This window comes from Emys orbicularis, chromosome 1, assembly GCF_028017835.1.
Source record: "Emys orbicularis isolate rEmyOrb1 chromosome 1, rEmyOrb1.hap1, whole genome shotgun sequence".
NCBI lineage: Eukaryota > Metazoa > Chordata > Testudines > Emydidae > Emys > Emys orbicularis.
Window position 1 is genome coordinate 223,458,932 of NC_088683.1, and position 17,622 is coordinate 223,476,553.

A 17,622-nucleotide genomic window follows, 5' to 3' on the forward strand; every position below is an offset into this window, starting at 1 on the left:
CGTCCGCAGGTTCGGCCAATCGCGGCTTCCAGTGGCCGCGGTTCTCTGCTCCAGGCCAATAGGAGCTGCTGGAAGCAGCGGCCAATACGTCCCTTTCCTTTTGACTAGATAGCAAAGTGATCCCCAAACTACCTGCTGACCTTGTAACATGGGTAAGGAAAAGGTAGAGAACCACTGACCTAGACAAACCCAAAGAAAACTTTGATTCTCTATGTAATTAGTACATGTAACCACAATGTGCTTCATTGCTGTTAGTGTTGAGAGGAACCCGTCAGAAACTGATGAAAAATATAAACATATGTTAGTGTTTTTTATTCAGGTGTCCTTTCCTCTTGTTGTTACTTTGTTAGGATGGTGCTTAGCTATTTCTCTTTACTGCACTGGACGCTCAGTTACTACAATGATGCCCTGTGGTATAAGAACTACAGCAAAATGAAATTCGCAGAGGTAACTTAGAGTTTCCCCAGCTCTTCTACAAGAAGCTGTTTCAATTAAAGCCCCTGAGCTTACAGCTGAGTTTGTCATAAATCCGACAGAATGCTATGGCGATTTTGGATCTGCCCTTTCTTATCCAAAATAAAGTGGAACATTGAGTTAGATGTGTGGCTAGCTACCTCCAAAATCCTATCTATCCCTTGCTGCCTGTTAATATAACTTGTGTACGTGCAAGAGATCCTGGAGATGCTTTAAACCATTTCTTTTCCAGGCTTGACATCAAAATCCTTTACTGATTAAAGGATAAGAGAGTTAGGGGTGAAATACACACGTCACTTCATTTCACGATGTTCTGAGGCTCGGGCGAATCCAATTGTAAGCTACACAAATTCACTGTAACTAGGCCAGATGTTCAGAGAGGTGTCCTTCCGGGAACCGCTAATTCTTCTGGAACAGGAAGCCGCTCCATTGGAAAATTCTCCTTTTCATGTGTCATTGAGACAGGGAAGATAAACGATTATCTGTATTGTGAGCGTTGACAAGTCAAGGAAATATGGTTCTCACCGCCAATATTTTCACTTAACACCCCCCTCTCCCGCAGAAAAGCGCAGGTGTTCAGGTTACACTGACATTGTTAAAGAATTGGGCTGACGGCAGCGGAGCAGCTTATAGTGAATGTCAGCTAGGCAGTTTTGTACCCCAAACCCTACATGAATAATGTGTCACATGGAGGAGAGCCTAGCGGTGACTAAACTGAGCACTCCAGCTTTCCCGGGGCTTTCTGTAGAGATCTGGCTCCTCTGCGGGAAGGGTCCAAGTGTCCCCCCAAAAGGAGGAGGCGATGGGCTATTGCAAAGGGAAGAACTGACCAGATCACCATCGTCCGCTCCTGGTAACCAACATGCTTCTTGCTCAATATAGCACAACTCTTGCTGAGGAAAGATGCCCTAATCTGTGCGATGGAGACCAGAGCCAAAGCCCACTGGCGTCAGTGGGAGTCCTTCTATTGATGGCAGTAGCTTGGCCAACGCTGCAAATATACAGGTTGCCTTATGGGGGGGGGGGAGGAAACCCAAGTGCTAGGAAATAGCGGTTGAGTTCCTTGCCCCCGTTAACTGAAGGGTTTTGTGCACCGAGAGCTGGCCCCGAATAAAGCCCAGGGTTCCCTAAGTTGAGAACCAGAACTTCACACAGCACTTGCCGCCCGCCTTGAGAGGGCTGGGAACCGCGAATGTATGGGGACCAGCGGTACCGGTGGGCCTTTGGGGAGGATATGGGGCTAGGCAGCTCCCCCCCCCCTTTCTTAGGAGCCATGCGATCCGCAGCCCCCCAGCCCTGGGGAGAGCTGCATTGCAGCCCCGCTCGGAGCCGCAGGAGGGGAGCACCGAAGCAGGATCAGCTGGGCACGCAGGGCGAGGGTTGCCGTAGTTATCCCGAGCAGCTCATTACAACAGCGTCAGCTGGAGCCCCGCTATGGAGCCCCGCTTCTGTTGCCCAAGTGCCCGGGGAGGACGAGGCCAGTGTGGGGCAGAGAGGCTCCGCCTAAGGACTTAGCTTCGCGTGGGTTTGATGCTGTGCTGATGGGTTTATTTAAACAGGGCTGGTTTCTGATTGCCCACCTCTTTGCCCTCCGGAGCGGAAAGGGGCGGGGGCTCGCAGGGACTAGGGCACAACAGGCTGTGTGTGTACCGAGAGGGGATCGATGTGTAGCAACGCTCCAGCCCAGCTGGCACGCACGCTCTCTCTGGAGCCAGCAACTGGGAAGTGGCAGAGTTTGCAGCTAGAGAAAGTTACTTTATTAGCAGCGCACTAATCAGACATGCCACTTCCGCTACCTCGGGCTGGCTGGGGTGCTGGAGATTACACTCCCAAGAGCCAAGTAATGATGTTAAAGCGTGTAGAGGAGGGACATTTGCCTTGGCCAGAGTTAGAGTAGCTACTAGCCTGCTAAACCAGCCCCAAACGAAGAGGCTCCATTGGCAATCCCATTATCCACCCGTTTTAGACATTTCCATGAGCCTTTTCTTTTACACCCTGCAAAAGGAAACCTTGGGTGGAACTGAGAGTGGGGGAAGGGATGGCTCAGGCTAAGCAAGGGGGGTATATTTCATTGTCTTCTCTTACCACGGATAGAACTGTGGGTGTGAATAAAATATATACCGTGTCCTGGGTGCATCAAGCTGAAGTGGATATTGCTATGAAAGCAACAGTCGAGGAGGTTAATCTTGGCTGGTTGGAGTTAAAAAAGGCAAATATTTCCGTTTGTGCCCTCCTGCCTTTCTCAGCATTGGTTGTCAATCCAGAAGCTTGTTATCCTTACAAGGCATCAGTTTGTTTGGCTGATCTCAGCAAGGTTTTCTTCTCCAAGTAGAACTATAATTGCTATAATTCTACTGTATCATTTGGATCATTGCAGTATTGTTGTTTTCTCTCTCTCTTTCTCTCCCCCTAACACTGCAATAACGCGCTCCAGTGTTAAATTAGCAGGTTGCAGGGGGAAAAAAAGACCGTAAATGAATGAAAGTTTGTTAAAAAAATAAATAAAACAACAAAGTGACTTGGCAAAGGCAAGATCGCATCGCCGAGGATCCTCGCGCGCAATCAGGGCTCATTGTCTCTCCTGCCATTGGCTCCCAAATTGGCCGGCAGGCTCCAAATGAAGTTTATCTGCATTGTTTAAATACATGTTTGGAAGAGGTTGAGCTAAATGTGGGGGGACCCAGGCAGAGCGGGGCTGCTTGAGCCCCTTCAGAGCATTTTACACGATACAGGAAAGCGTCTCAAATGAAGGTGTTTCAGGTTCACGCGGCGCCACGTACTCCAAATCGCTTCAGTTTGGAGATTTAGAACCAATGCCTTAGTGCACGTTTCTTGCAAGTGTCAGTAAAACAACAACAACAAAATGCGCCATAAACTTAACCTCTGCAACACATTTCCCCCTTTTAAGGAACAGGGTTTCTTAGACTCTCCTGTAAACATCAAGTCCAAATGGTGTAGACAGCCCCAATTTGTACAACAAACAACAGATTTTTTACAGCTTTATAATCTCATGCAGGTTGCAGTATTAAATTTGTCATTTTCATTTTAGTTATTGATCGTGAAAGCGGATAAAGCCGATTTTTTTTTTTTTTTTTTTTTTTTTTTTTTTTTTTTGCCAGATAACAGGGTATCAATCAGACAAGCAATCAGGGAGAACAAGCCAGAAGTGTTCTATACCCATGCACTTAAAGTGTAATTTATTTGCTTATTAGTAGAGAGAGAGGATAAATTAACATGTTAACAAAAATTAGAAAAAATAAAAGCAGGAGTTCTCTTTTGCTCGTTTATGCAACCCACTAATTCTTCTTTTATAATGACCGTTCAACACATTATTTTATATATCTATATCTATATCTATATATATATATATGTATATAATACAAGAAATGTGCAAAAGTAGCCTTCATTAAAAAAAAAACCTAACCAGTAAAATCCGGTCAGTCAGTAACTAAGTAAATTGCTCGCAGGCGCTGTATCAGTTATCTGTACGTTTAATACCTAATTTCTAGGTTTGTTTTTTATTATAATTATTATTGACATGGCGCTCAAGAATAGCAATAACTAAGAAGGGATAAATAGAGCTTTTTGAAGTTGTGGCATTGAATCGTGACAATGATAGTTCGAGAGTGTATGTGAAAATGTGTCTGGTGCCAGGATCTCTTCTCTCCCGAGTTAAAAAGACTTTCCTTCCAAATTGCGTTCTCACTCCAGACACAAGCATTTCGGAGCGACGATTAGAAAAATAAAAACTAACAGGCAAAGCGAACAGGAATACTCCTTCAGTGCAACACAAGGAGGAAATCTAGCATGTCAGAGACATTTCATAAAGGGGGTCAGAAACTGGTTATTGTATTTTAGTCACACGTATTTATCATTAAAATGTAGCTTTGTGTAAAAATGATGTGATCGCATATTCATTGATTGTGTACAAACGAACACCCAGCCCCGCCTATGTATTTTTAAAAGGCATAAAATAAGAGGAAATAAATGTCATGTAGAGCCTTTATGTGCCCGACAGCTCTGGGGAATAATGTCTGACTTGATGGTTCCTTTATTTATAAAGTCAGACATTATTTCCAAGGCCTGTTATAATATATTATATACATATATTATTATATATTATATAATTAAAACATATACACACTTCTTATTTACAATTTGCTCTGTTTAAAGAATCTCAAGTTAAGGATCCCGCATGAAAACTCTGTCTTGAGGACTGTGGATGTGTATGATTAATAGGAAAAATAGAGCTGTCTCCCACCCAGCTCTCGAATAAGTGAATCATCTAAGTGTGCGAATGAATTATTTTAGGGTGACAAAGAAAACAAAAGCGAGATCCCTCCAACGTGTCTCGTGTATTAGTAGGATGGGAACTGTAAATGCACATTTTATCAGGAGACGCACAGATAATTAAAACATGCCAATTAAAATCGAACCTCAACTGTATAAACAGTGAACTTCAAATTCTGCTTGGGATGTAAATGCGATCGCTCGGTCAATGAGCACGAAAAGAAAATCCCAGATGTCTTTCAGCAGCAAAGATGTGTTTAAAGTGTCTGAGAAAATGTGTGCTTAAACCCAGAGAGGGAAGGGAAAGGTAAGTGAGAAGCGAACGAAACCTTCTGGGTTTGAAAGTCCTGCACCTTCCCCGGGGATCTGGTGGTTCAGTTACCAACACTTCATGCAGCTCAAATTGTGTATTAAATACTTCTGCCAAGGCAGCCCCGGAATGTCTATCACACATTAGCATTTGAAAGAGTTATCCAGATGTTTATTACAGTAAAAATCCCAATTATGAATCCTTGTATTTTTAAATACTGACTGTAAGCGATTCAAGTATGTTCCTTTGTAAAACGCTTTTCCTTTGACACATTCAATGAGGGAGACCGGGAAGGAAGAAAACCAGACATGGATTTCTTTCTTCTACACCACCGCCCCCCTCCTTCCCTTGGCTTTCCCTCTTTGCTTTTCGCTTGGCCCTAGCCTGTACTGCAGACATCAGCAAGGAAATAGTGAGTTTTCTGGATACAGCATTATCTCACCGGTCTTTGGAATTACCATTGTAGGTATCAGCTCTATTATCAGACTCCTTTGCTAGATCTAAAACGTCCTCCCTTTCACAATGATCTCAATGTCATGGGACATTGCTGGGTTTCCAGTTTAAAGGGAGATAAGGGACACTTTAGTCCTTCTGTTTCCAAGCTGAAGAGCCAGATGGAAAGTCAATCGCAAATATGTTGATCCAGATCTCTATTCTTATTCTCACAATTCCTTCCAATGAAATTGCTGGTTTATCTCAGGTCAACCATGGCAAATGAAGGATTCGTCCTCCAGGGCACCCATCCCCCCCCCCCCCAAGAATATAACTTTTATAAACAATTTTACATCTAGCAATTAAAGAGAAATTGGCTGTCTTGTGTCTCCTGACACTGGCTTTTTATGTGTCTTTTCGCCATCACCCAAGCCGTGTTGCCATCCACATACCTCCTTTTCTGCTGTTAAAACAATAGTCAAGCGTAACTAGCAATAGACAGGTAACAGATCTGCAACAAGTGCGAGCTCATCTGTATTAGCCCAGCAAAAGTACATTAGCAGCATTATTTTATTTTCAAACGACTCCTCAAAACATGCTTTGATATTTGAAACCATTCCATACCCCAGTAAAGAAGAACGTGTCAGCTGGAGATGTTCTGAACAGTTTTGAAAGCAATAACTGAACCTCGCATCCTCGTTGTGTAATAACTCGTACCCCTCTTTCCCTACCTCCCCCACCCAGTAATTTAGAATTGTGGGAAACAATATCTTTGACGGACACTCCCTTTCCCGGGCGTGAGAGGTATGGGGGTCAGTCGTGGCAATAGCTGCGGAGAGATGGAGGACTAGGAGGGCAGGGAGCGAGGGGTTTGGACTCGTTTTCTGGGTGACAAGGCGAGGTGGAAGTGAACACAGCTCCCAGGGAGGTGCCGAGGAACTTTTCCGCGCTGGTGCTGATCCCCTAGTGATCCAAACCGGGCTTTGCTCCGCGCTGGAAGCCTGAAGCGGCCCTGCCTCTGGCGAGAGCCAATCAGAGGGCGGCTCCCAGCACGTGGAGGAGTGGGACTCAAGAGCAAAGCAATTGCAGCTCACTACACTTGTTACTAGTGTCCTGAGCAGGAAGAGGGGCGAGTGGAGCCGCTGGTGGGGGGATTAAAAAACACTCCAGCCCAAGCAACAACAACAACAACAACAACAAAAACCCAACAACCAAAAAAAAAAACCAACAACCCAGCCCCACACACACGCAGCCAGCCAGCCAGCCGGCCGAGCGAGGCAGCTCCTTACCGAAGGGAAAGCCAAAGCCATGAGCAATCAATACCAAGAAGAGAGCTGCTCTGAGAGGCCTGAATGTAAAAGTAAATCTCCAACTTTACTCTCCTCCTACTGCATAGACAGCATCCTGGGCAGGAGGAGCCCCTGTAAAATGAGATTGCTAGGAGCTGCTCAGAGCCTGCCTTCTCTGTCTAACAGGACAGAACAGGACAAGGCCGTGCAAGGTAAGCAACAAACGGCGGGTTGCAAGCAAAATCAGCTGGAAAAAAAGAAAAGTAAAAGTGCGGCTGGGAGGGAAGGGAAGGGGGGGGGGGGGGGGGGAGAGACCCAAAGAAGCAGCTCTATAGGCCTGTTAACTGCAAAGCCATTCAGCGCTCTAACCCCTGCTGGATCGCTCCCAATCTCGCTCGCTCGTTTTCGATCGCTCTGTCTCACACCGGGAGCATGTAGTTTGGTCATAAAAGTAATATATTTATAGCGATCGGCTTATGTAAGCGAGAGGTCAGAAATAGCAGTTGCTGTTGGGATTAGCTCACCCCACCCCCTTCCAGCGTGTGGACAGGGACTCTCTGAGCGGCGGAGACCCTGTAATTCTGGGGCTCTGAGAGTGTTCCGCAGTGGGGGAGCATTGCCATTGGCTTGGGCGGATTTGGTTTAACGCGATCGTATCTTCAGTTCCGATTATTCTTCTTTATTATTAATTTGATTTTACTAAAGCTTAGACCAGAGTAAACTCCTCACATTGCATGGTACCGGGCTGGAACTGCTGGAAAACTGCGGCTTCCTTTTGCGCTGTTCTTAGCCTGATAGTTCATCGTTCTTGTTGGGGATTTACCATTCGTGTCAGAAGTGAACACTTATATTCGTACCCTAGCTAAACCGGATTCAATATTTGTCAATAGTTTTATTGATTGAGACTCAATATCGTTAAAGAAAAGCTGGACGGGGTGTGTGTGTGGAAATCCTGCCTATTTGTTGTGTAAAACATTTCTCTGATCTCCTGTATCAAATTCATGCTTGCTTTTGAGCAAGAAGGGGACTTAATAATTCACAACCAAATCACATTTCCCATCTCTTTTCGCTTAGGGCAGTTTCTTCCTGCTCTAGGGCGGTTTAACCTCTGGGGAGATCATTCACAGCAGCGGGTTTTCTTTCTCCTTGCCAAATAAACTTGCGATTTAGAATAATAGGCTTGTTTGACACGTAAAATATCCATTGAACACCGTTAGGGCAACGGAAACGAGACGAGCTAGAGCATCTCGGCCTTTGGGTTTCCCCCCCAGGTTCCCCAGGGCTATTTCAGACTCTGATGGCAGCACGAAGCCCTTGAGTTAAAAGGGAAATGTGTTCTGCAAAGGGGGGGGGGGATACGCGGGCCGGGGAAGGGTTTGTTGAGCCCGCGCTACAGCCGGTGCCTGTTAGCGGGCAGGGATGAGCGATGGTCGCTTTATGCCACCGGCTGCCCGCTGCAGGAGAGAAGCAGGCGGCTACTCTGGGGTGGACCGGTGGCAACTTTCTAGCCGGACTCCGGACGGGTGGGGAGCCGAAGGGGCCGGTGTGGTTTCAAGCTGACCATGGTGGGGGTCTCCCGCCGGCTGGGGACGGGGCTGGTGTCCCCGGGAGCTCCCCGGCTGGTGCCTTGCCCTGCTTTGCTGCCGCGGCTGCCCTGACCCGGTCTCTCTCTCTCTGTGCCCCGGCGGGCTGTGTGTGTCTGTCTCCCGGCAGGATCCCCCAAGGGGAGCCCCCCGTTCGAGCCCGCCGAGCTGCATCTGCCCCCCAAGCTGCGCCGCCTGTACGGGCCCGGAGGGGGCCGGCTGCTGCCGGGGGCTGCCGGGCCGCGGGCGGAGCGGGCGGAGGGGGCCGCCGCCCCGTCCTGGGACACGCTGAAGATCAGCCAGGCGCCCCAGGTCAGCATCAGCCGCAGCAAGTCGTACCGGGAGAACGCGCCCTTCGCGCCCCCGCCGCCCGCCCTGGACGAGCTGGGGCGCCCCGAGGAGAGGCCGGGGCCGGCGGCCGCGGGGGTGCCCGAGGAGGACGAGGACGAGGACGAGGAGCTGCTGGAGGAGGAGGAGGACGAGGACGAGGAGCTGGAGGAGGAGGACGAGGAGGAGCTGCTGGGGGAGGCCGGCGGGGGGCTCCTGAAGGAGCCCAGGCGCGGCGCTGCTCCCGCCACGGGGCCCGACGGTGGGGAGCTGTCCCCCAAGGAGGAGCTGCTGCTGCACCCGGAGGACGCCGAGGGCAAGGACGGCGAGGACAGCGTGTGCCTGTCGGCGGGCAGCGACTCCGAGGAGGGGCTGCTCAAGAGGAAGCAGCGGCGCTACCGCACCACCTTCACCAGCTACCAGCTGGAGGAGCTGGAGAGGGCCTTCCAGAAAACCCACTACCCAGATGTCTTCACCAGGTACAGGCTGGGGGAGGAGGGTTGATGATCGCAGCCTGCCCGGCTGGGCACAGAGCCCTTCTCACCCCGCAGATCAGCTGCCACAGCTCCCCTGTGCTCAGAGGCAATTCCTGGGGCTGGCTGGCTGATTGGAGAAGGCGCCTTAGCGTTTCTTTCTCACACACACCCCTGAGTTTCTCTGCTGGCCACAATCACCAGGAGTTTCCTCTTGGTCTCACCCAGGCCTTTCCTGAATCCCCCTTGGATCAGCTGGGAAGAGTTTTCTCTCCCCCTCCCCCACCTTTAATCAGCTTTAGAGACAATCTCTAGTGTAGAAATCGCTGCTCTGCTAGTGGCACAGGAAAGGAGAGAAACTTCTGCGATTAGTTTGTCTTCACTGCAGAGCTAGTTGGCCACAGGCAGGTAGTATCTGTCCCGCTCCTAGCTAAACCACATAATGTTCTATTTTTATCCTATGCCTTGATCCTTCTTCAGATCTACCAACAAGCTTGCTGGGTATCAATTACGCTTTTCCCAGTGCAAGCTGGAACCCTACCCTGTCCAGGGAAGTCCTGTAAAAAAAGATCAAAGTATTCCAGCTTTGGGTTCTTAGAATATTTAACTAGATAATAGCTCCGCTAAAATACTGTGTGTAATATGTTTAACCTCTGCATATGGATATGTGTAGAGAGATACAAACTTAGATCGGAGTCAGAGAGGGGTGGGGGTGATATTCTCGTACACGTAGTAGGGTCTGTTGTTGCTTATACACTTTATCTACAGCTCATTTACTATCCTTGCCCAGAAACACAGAGGAATTTTCGAATAGGAATTAAGTGTATCTTGTGTTTGTTTACAGTTCTGACGGGCCCTTTCCCATTCTCCTCCTTTTCACACACACCACTCCATTCTCCTTGCCCAGAAACTCGTTTGATTTACGCTTTTTCCCCTCTTCCCCTGAATAGTGAAGTCAGGTCCTGAGGAGATAGTGTCAGACGGAGAGAAAAAAAAATAAGGCGAAAGTAATCTCTATAGAACGTTAAAAACACAATCATACCCCCAATTTCGTAGATGAGCTATACTATACCGGTGTAACTAAAAGAAGGAAAATCAATCCTCTTTTTGAACAAATAAAGCAATGCGGCGTGGAAACGCTTAACTGTGGTACCCGGGGTGCACTTATGCTCTGCTGCAGCTAACAGATTTCTGCTGCCTCCAGACAGCAACGAAACTCTTTCCCCAGAAGACACAATTTATAACACCTTTAACAGTCCAAGGCCTGCCATGCGGTTTTGCGCTGCCTGAATACTGCAGAGCTGCGCTCCAGAACGGGTAGTTTAGCTACAATATCCTGGAGGGAAACGGGAAAAATCCAACAGGCCTTTTGTTGCTGCTGCTGTTGTTGTTGCTTCTGCGGTTCCTGAGCCTTTTCTCTGGCTGGGTATTAAAACAGAAAGCTTCCAGCCGGCTCGGAGACTTGAGTTAAAATGTCAGGCGCTTGTTGTGTAGCGAAAGGGAAGGCAGCTCGTGTTTGGCTTCCCTCGGGCTCCAGGCTTTGAAAGTTGCAGGTGAGGCTGAGGGGTCTGAAAGAAAGCAGCCTCTTTGCAGCCCAGGGTCCCTTGGCCAGCCCAGCTCTTTCTTTTTAGCGGAGGGAGATCCAATTATGCTCTGAGCTCTCATATTTTAGGTAAACAGATTATGAGCAGTTTTATAACATCTTAATGGTTTCCGATTTGCCTTAATTATTGCAATAATAACTGCAATGAAGGGGTAGCGTTTCAGCTAAATTGATTCCCCCTGTGATGTGTAGAGTTTGCGGTGGGCATTGGAAACACCAAGCGTTTAGTGGGTTTGAAACTAATTAGTTTTTAAGGCACACACTGAACTCTAAATCCCAGGCACAGCTCGAACGTGACGGACGAAGATAATTGCGGAATGGCCTGACCCGGGGGTGACTTCGCCCCCTTTGCTCTCTAGCATCTCCTGATCGCTTGCAGAGGGGAAACGTGTAATAAGCCTTTTCCCTACTTTGCTACACGGGCTGCGGGTGTTGCAAGCAGACGGGGTGTGAGCACTGGGAGCCAAATTGTGAGCAGACTTCAGCCTGCGCGGAGTTTTGTGGAGCAGACTGTGGCTCCGGGTATTGGGCTAGAGCTGTCCCTGAATAGGCCCCTGGTAGGGCTCCATGGGCCATGTGGTGGGTGCCCTGAATTTGTGCTCAGACCAGGCACACGGCAGGGGGCTCGATCCTGCTCCCATTCATGTGCCCCGGAGCTCGGCCATTGACTCGAGCCCCCCGCCCGGCCGGGATCTGGGGACGGGGCAAAGCTGCCGTAGCTGCTCTGCGCCCCCGCGGGGAGTCTCACGGCGCGGTGTGTCTGTGTGCTTGTTTCCCTCTCAGGGAGGAGCTGGCCATGCGGCTGGATCTGACCGAAGCCCGAGTGCAGGTGAGTCCGGGCGAAAGCTGGGTCGGGTGAATAGGGGCCTGCGCGGTCTCCCCACCCAGCGGAGAGCCGGTGGATGCCCGCGGGGCCCTGGCCAGCCAAGCACAGCAGCGGCCGCTGGGACTGGACTCACTCAGCCCTGCGCGGGTGGGTTGGAAACCATCCCTGTTGCCTTTGCCGATCCTGCGGGGTGTTCTCCAGAGGCACGCTGGGGAGGGGAGGGCGTGGGGGCTGGCCCCTGGGGTCAGTGTGGTGGGTAGGGGAAAGTCCGGAGGCAGCTAATCCCCACTCCTCCCACCAAACCCCCAACCGACCCCAATAATCAGCAGGCGAAACCCAGTTGGATTAAAATCGCCCGGCCACGCGGGGTTTTGGTTGTTAGACAAACCCGCTCTGCTCCAAGCAGGTATTTGGCCGTGATTAAATCTCCAATCGGGCTTCATAAAAGCCCACTTAGTGCTAGAACAAACAGGGCCATTTGAAGGCGAAATGTTGTTTGATTTCCTCTCCGCCTGCACAAGGGGCTGGCTAATGCTATTTGATTTCCCATTTTTGATAGCAATAAGCCCGCATTGATCTAATAGTGAGTGAGTGCAATGCTATTAAAGGTGTTTGCAGCCCCATACCAGAGTGCATTTCCTAACCCAAGTCTCATAACCAAAGAGACGATAAACATTGGGATGCCCTGATTGCCAACAGAAAACAGATGTCTCTGGGTCTGAAGCTGAGCAAATCACTTTACAGTTAAAATCAGGCGCTGATAAAGCATAATAAATTCCATATGGCTCATTTAATACACAACAGCTTCTTGCATTAGAGGGGCTAATGATGAGATTTGTCCCCTCCTTTCTGTTGACACATTTCTCCATTGTCAAACAGAGATGTGACAGCAAATCAGTATTTTCAGCTCAGGGGAACAAGTCGTGGGAAAGTTAAATAACTTTTAAAAAGAAAGACACCCCCTTTCTCTCTTCTCCTATTCACTGGAGAAGATGTAATTAAGGGAATATGAATTATGAGAGTCCCTTCGTTTACCTTTTGGGTGTACTCAGACTTATTAATTCAATAATGGGGAATTGCAGTGGGGACAGCTTGCTAATTGAGTTTTAGTTGGGAGAGACGATCCGCTTGTAGAAGATTTTGGCTTCCTTTAAGGACATCATGTCTCTTCATACGTACGTCTACACATAGCATCGTTGCCTTTATTCGTTTAGCTGCAGTAGAGATGGGGTTTCATAATGTTCTGCCAAACGTGAGCTATATTTAAAGGTGAAAATTCAACCCCCACCGCTCCACAAAATTAACAGATTATGTCTCTTTCAAAGGCTCTCCTTTAATGTGTGATATTTATACTTTGATATTAAGCGAACATTTTCCGTTCAAATGTGGTGTTTTATTAATCTCTTCTGTTTCAAAGAACACGCACATTTTGATTAACGAATGTTTAGGGTGAGATTGCAATTCCGTGGCTGGCTAACAAAGTCATGTAAACTAAATCCTAAGAGTACAGCTGGGACATGCATATTATTCCTTCAATAGCTTCGCGATTTTTTTTTTTAATATTACATTTTACTTGCAGTCACGATTTTGTATTGCTTTTAATCTTTAAAAACCTGAATGAGCCTAAAATGATACCATTTGTAAATATTAACTTCAGTGAAAGATACCATGCAGATCTTAGTGTGGGTGTGTGTATAGATCACATCATAAAAATAATTTAGTTCTAGTGGGAATTAATTTTTAGAACATTTGACTACAGCAGTAATGTTTCAGTTAAAATGTCCATAAAAGAAAGCATTATTGTATGCTGCCAAAACCACCACCATGCTGTCAAGTATTTAAATTAAAACGTTTTACTCTCCACTCAAACCAGTAGGATTCCTCTGGAAAATGGATACATGTTAGCTGAAAAAGAAACTTCCGAATATTGTACATGTTTTCAGAGAATCATTATACTGTGTGTTAAATGTTACCTATATTCAGAGTATTCAGTACACACGTGTGTGCTTATTTATACCTGTGAAACGGTAAACCCGGAGATGAGGTATTATTTATATATTATATAGCATAAGTAACCATATTAAGGATAAAAGGCTTAACGGGTCAGCTCCACCCTAGCCTCATACTTTCTTCCAAAGAGGCAATCACTTTACCAGCAGGGTAAATATATAAACCAGGAGAAGGTGATAAAAACGCTTCCATGAAAGGTAACCATGCACGCCCACTTCAGGGGTTGTTTAATCCTGTCCTAATGTGCGAGTTATTTGACCAACACGGGCCATTTATTACTCCATGTAATAACAACAAAGTCCCCCCCCCTCCAAATGTTACCTAGATCAACTGCCATTTGTAGTCTAAAATCCTATCCAGTTCTGACCTCCTGCCTGCTGAGGGTTTGGGGTAGAAATGCTCGAGACCTGTCCGGAAAATGTATCATGTCTGCTGGGCAAAACATTTGGAGACGAGGCCAGAAATATTAAAACCAATTTTCTTTTGGATTTCAGGTATGGTTCCAGAACCGTAGGGCTAAATGGCGGAAGAGGGAAAAGGCTGGGGCTCAGACACACACCCCAGGTTTGCCTTTCCCTGGTCCCCTGTCAGCAACTCACCCACTCAGTCCATACCTTGATGCTAGTCCTTTCCCTCCTCATCACCCAGCTCTAGACTCCGCCTGGACTGCTGCTGCAGCAGCTGCTGCTGCCGCCTTCCCTAGTCTACCTCCTCCACCTGGTTCTGCAACTTTGCCACCAAGTGGGACTCCGCTAGGCCTCAGCACTTTCCTGGGCGCAGCTGTATTCCGGCATCCAGCCTTCATCAGCCCTGCATTTGGCAGGTAACACGTTCAGCGTTTACCATTTGCAAATGCGGTGTATAGTATAACCAGTACAGGGGGTGGAGGTTGGGGAGGAGAAAGTGTGTGCCATGAAACATGGCTTTCGGGAGCCACGGCTGCCTACTGCAATCCAACTTGTGTGCAATTAACGCAGTTCTCTTGCCTGGATTAGTTAGGCACCTTAGTTGAATTTACACTACAGATTATTCATGGGGAGGAAGGACAAATGAGGGGAAATGGCAGAATTCCAAGCACTTGACGTCTGCATGCTACAACCTGACTCATTAATGTACAGTGCTCCGAGTCTCAGGTGGAGGTTAATATTACTAGAACTGTCTTGAAAGAAAGTTTTCGAAGAGTTGCTATGATGTGAGGCTTGGTGGCAGTGGGTCAAGAAGGAAAGGTAACTTCTCACCCTGAGCTGGTCTCCCTCAAGTGACTTGGTGACAATGATGCTTCCCCGGTAGAGCTGGATGAATAATTTGTAGCGTGTAATTTGATTAATTTTGCCTCTTTTGCTGTTCACAAATTGTCCTCGAGCAGCCTATCGTTTTCTTGAACGTATTAGTTATTTAAAACCATTCACAGAATTATAACCACTCTGGGTTGGTAGATCTCTCGCAGGCAGTTCATTGTGGATTATTTGATATTCGAAATTCGAGCTGTGTTGGTTAGTGTTGATTGGACGCACAGGTCACATGTTACGCTTCGGTTCCCTGACTAGATGAGGGTAACGCTTAGAATCAGATTGTCACCATGAATATTCACATCTACTAATTCAAAATCTGCTCTCTGGAAATATTCTCTTATATTTGGTTGACATTCACGGTTTCCACAAACATTCCTGCCCCTCGCATCACTCGCTAGAGTATTTGTAGCAAGGGAACACAACACCGGTGAAGCATTCAATAATTAGTAGGACTCGTCGTAAAAAATATTTTGGAGTATTTGCCCGGGTCTATTTCTCAGTGTGTTTTATACCTAAATCTACTAGTCGTGTAAGACACTGAAATAAAAGAAACGATTCACGTATATTATAGCTTCCTTTATTTAAATGAAAACCAAATGATGAACTAAAAAGTCTGTAGTTAATCACACAGACAGAGAAACAATAGAAGGATTTATTAAGTTGGAGAGAGAAGTGAAAATAAAACTGAATGTAACTGCAATGATCTCTGTTTAGGAGAACAAAGAAATAATAGATTCATCCAACTGAGCAGCCAATTTAACAAAATCGTCGGGAGGAAAATAAAAAAAATCTAAGTAAAATTAGTTTCTTAGTCTAAACCAATACAATTAAACAGTTTATGCATCAAATTGTAGTTAGTGACTCAATTTACCTAATGGAACAAGTGATGTTACAGTGCTGTCACGCCCCCTGCTTAGAGCGATGATTTCACAGTTTATCACTTCTCTTGTAGCATTAGTGCAGTCCTTCTACGGTTCCTCCCCCCCCCCCCCCCCCGACAACAAATTGAAAAGTGAATTGTAAAAGCTTACTAACTCAGCCTGGATAATGGGCTATAAGATTAAAATAGGCATGACAGAGCAAATTCACATCCACCTTGAAATGTAGCATTTCAGTATGTATTAGGTGATTTAAAACTGTTAAATTTAACAAGTTCACCACAACAGGGATTGCCTCCCACTAATCAAACCTATCATTGTTTTGATATATATAGTATCGCTAGATTTTACCAGTAGAATTAGGGATTCTGAAGAATGTAAAAGCTTGTGTTAAACTGAGCAGTAATTGACCTTTTAAAAGGAATGTGTTCCATTCTTGCCAATGTTAATACTTAATATCTGCATCAAAGACTCAGAAAGAAAAAAAAATTCGCAGCAGCCAATATGGGAGCTTAGCATGCTAGGGCTTAGTATGTAGACCCTGATGCCTTCAAGGAACACAGTTCAATTCCTAGCCGTGATGATGTCAATAATCACATCCTTGGTTAATGGAGAGTCTGTACATCTTGATGTGCCAGTCAAGGGGGTCACTTGCACTCTTCAGAGTGACTGCTCTGGTGAGAGAAGTAAGAAAAACTAGAGGGAAGGCATTTAAAAGATTGTGTCATTGAGCCTGGATGCTAGGTTGCTGGATAATAATTGGCATTCCACTGTGAGGAAATCAACAGGAATGCCACTTCCTGCTGGTATGGGCATCAGTGCTGAGGAACGGTTAAGACACTTTGGGCATCAGGACTGTAGAACCTTTAAAAGAGGAAGATGATTGTGGAGGGGGGAAGGGGAAAGGCAGAAATCCACTGGGGGAAGAGAGGAATAGTATAATGGAAGAGTTTAACGTGTGCAGCGTTTCTATTTTAAATGATAGCTAAGGAGAAAACAATCCCCCAAAGCGTTTCATTTTGGAATTCCTCTCCCTATTAAGTGTAAATCACAGTATCAACTGCTCCTGACAGTGTGCTCTAGTGTGAGCGGCTGTCACCAGCAAATCTGAGAGAATTAGACTCGCTTTTTTTTTTAATCTTTTGACTGCCAGTGTTGAGATTTTTTTTTCAGCGTCTTTGTCTTTTCTACATTAGTGATAATACCTCGCTGCTTAGCTCTGACATGAACTCAGAACTCTTAGTGGAAGCGAACAGAGAAAGGGGGGGGGGGGGGAGAGGAACAGATATGACAACGCTGGTCACCTTATTCTGACAAAACAACAGCAACAGACACACGCACATAAGCTGCCTTGGTTTTGACCAAAATGTTTACTTTACTTGCAGGCTCTTTTCCACTATGGCTCCCCTGACTAGTGCTTCCACTGCTGCTGCCCTACTGAGACAGCCCACTCCTGCCGTGGAAAGTGCAGTGCAATCAAGTGGGCTATCAGATCCAGCAACAGCTGCAGCAGACAGACGGGCTTCTAGCATAGCAGCTCTGAGGCTGAAAGCAAAAGAACACGCAGCTCAGCTCACACAGCTCAATATTATCCCTGGAAACAGCACAGGGAAAGAGGTGTGCTAAAATAAATAAATAAATAAAGGTCACCTCAGCTAGTACGAATCAAGACCAAATGGAAAAAGAGGACCAGCGATTAAGACATTGGATAGGTTCTCGGGTTAGGAACTTGAAGAAAGCAAGCATCAGCACTCACATGAGTGAACCAACATTTACAAGCTCCTGAATGAGTAACTCCTTGGCTGGTACATTTTAAAACTGTACACTACATTAAT

General features: G+C 46.7%; 1 protein-coding gene across 1 annotated transcript; it reads left to right on the forward strand.

The window, feature by feature from the left end:
- The first annotated feature begins 6,814 nt into the window (after positions 1-6,814).
- On the forward strand, positions 6,815-17,413 carry ARX (aristaless related homeobox). Its single transcript, XM_065421935.1, has 5 exons — positions 6,815-7,007; positions 8,509-9,184; positions 11,565-11,610; positions 14,112-14,440; positions 17,173-17,413. Exons 1-5 carry the CDS (start codon positions 6,815-6,817, stop codon positions 17,411-17,413), a joined length of 1,485 nt encoding a protein of 494 aa, XP_065278007.1.
- Positions 17,414-17,622: the final 209 nt, after the last annotated feature.

Bases quoted from the DNA above. Each gene is read 5' to 3' on its own strand.
- ARX (XM_065421935.1), top strand. From the start codon at position 6,815: ATGAGCAATCAATACCAAGAAGAGAGCTGCTCTGAGAGGCCTGAATGT. The intron at 9,185-11,564 runs GTACAGGCTGGG...TTTCCCTCTCAG, and splicing joins TACCCAGATGTCTTCACCAG to GGAGGAGCTGGCCATGCGGC. The intron at 11,611-14,111 runs GTGAGTCCGGGC...TTTGGATTTCAG, and splicing joins TGACCGAAGCCCGAGTGCAG to GTATGGTTCCAGAACCGTAG.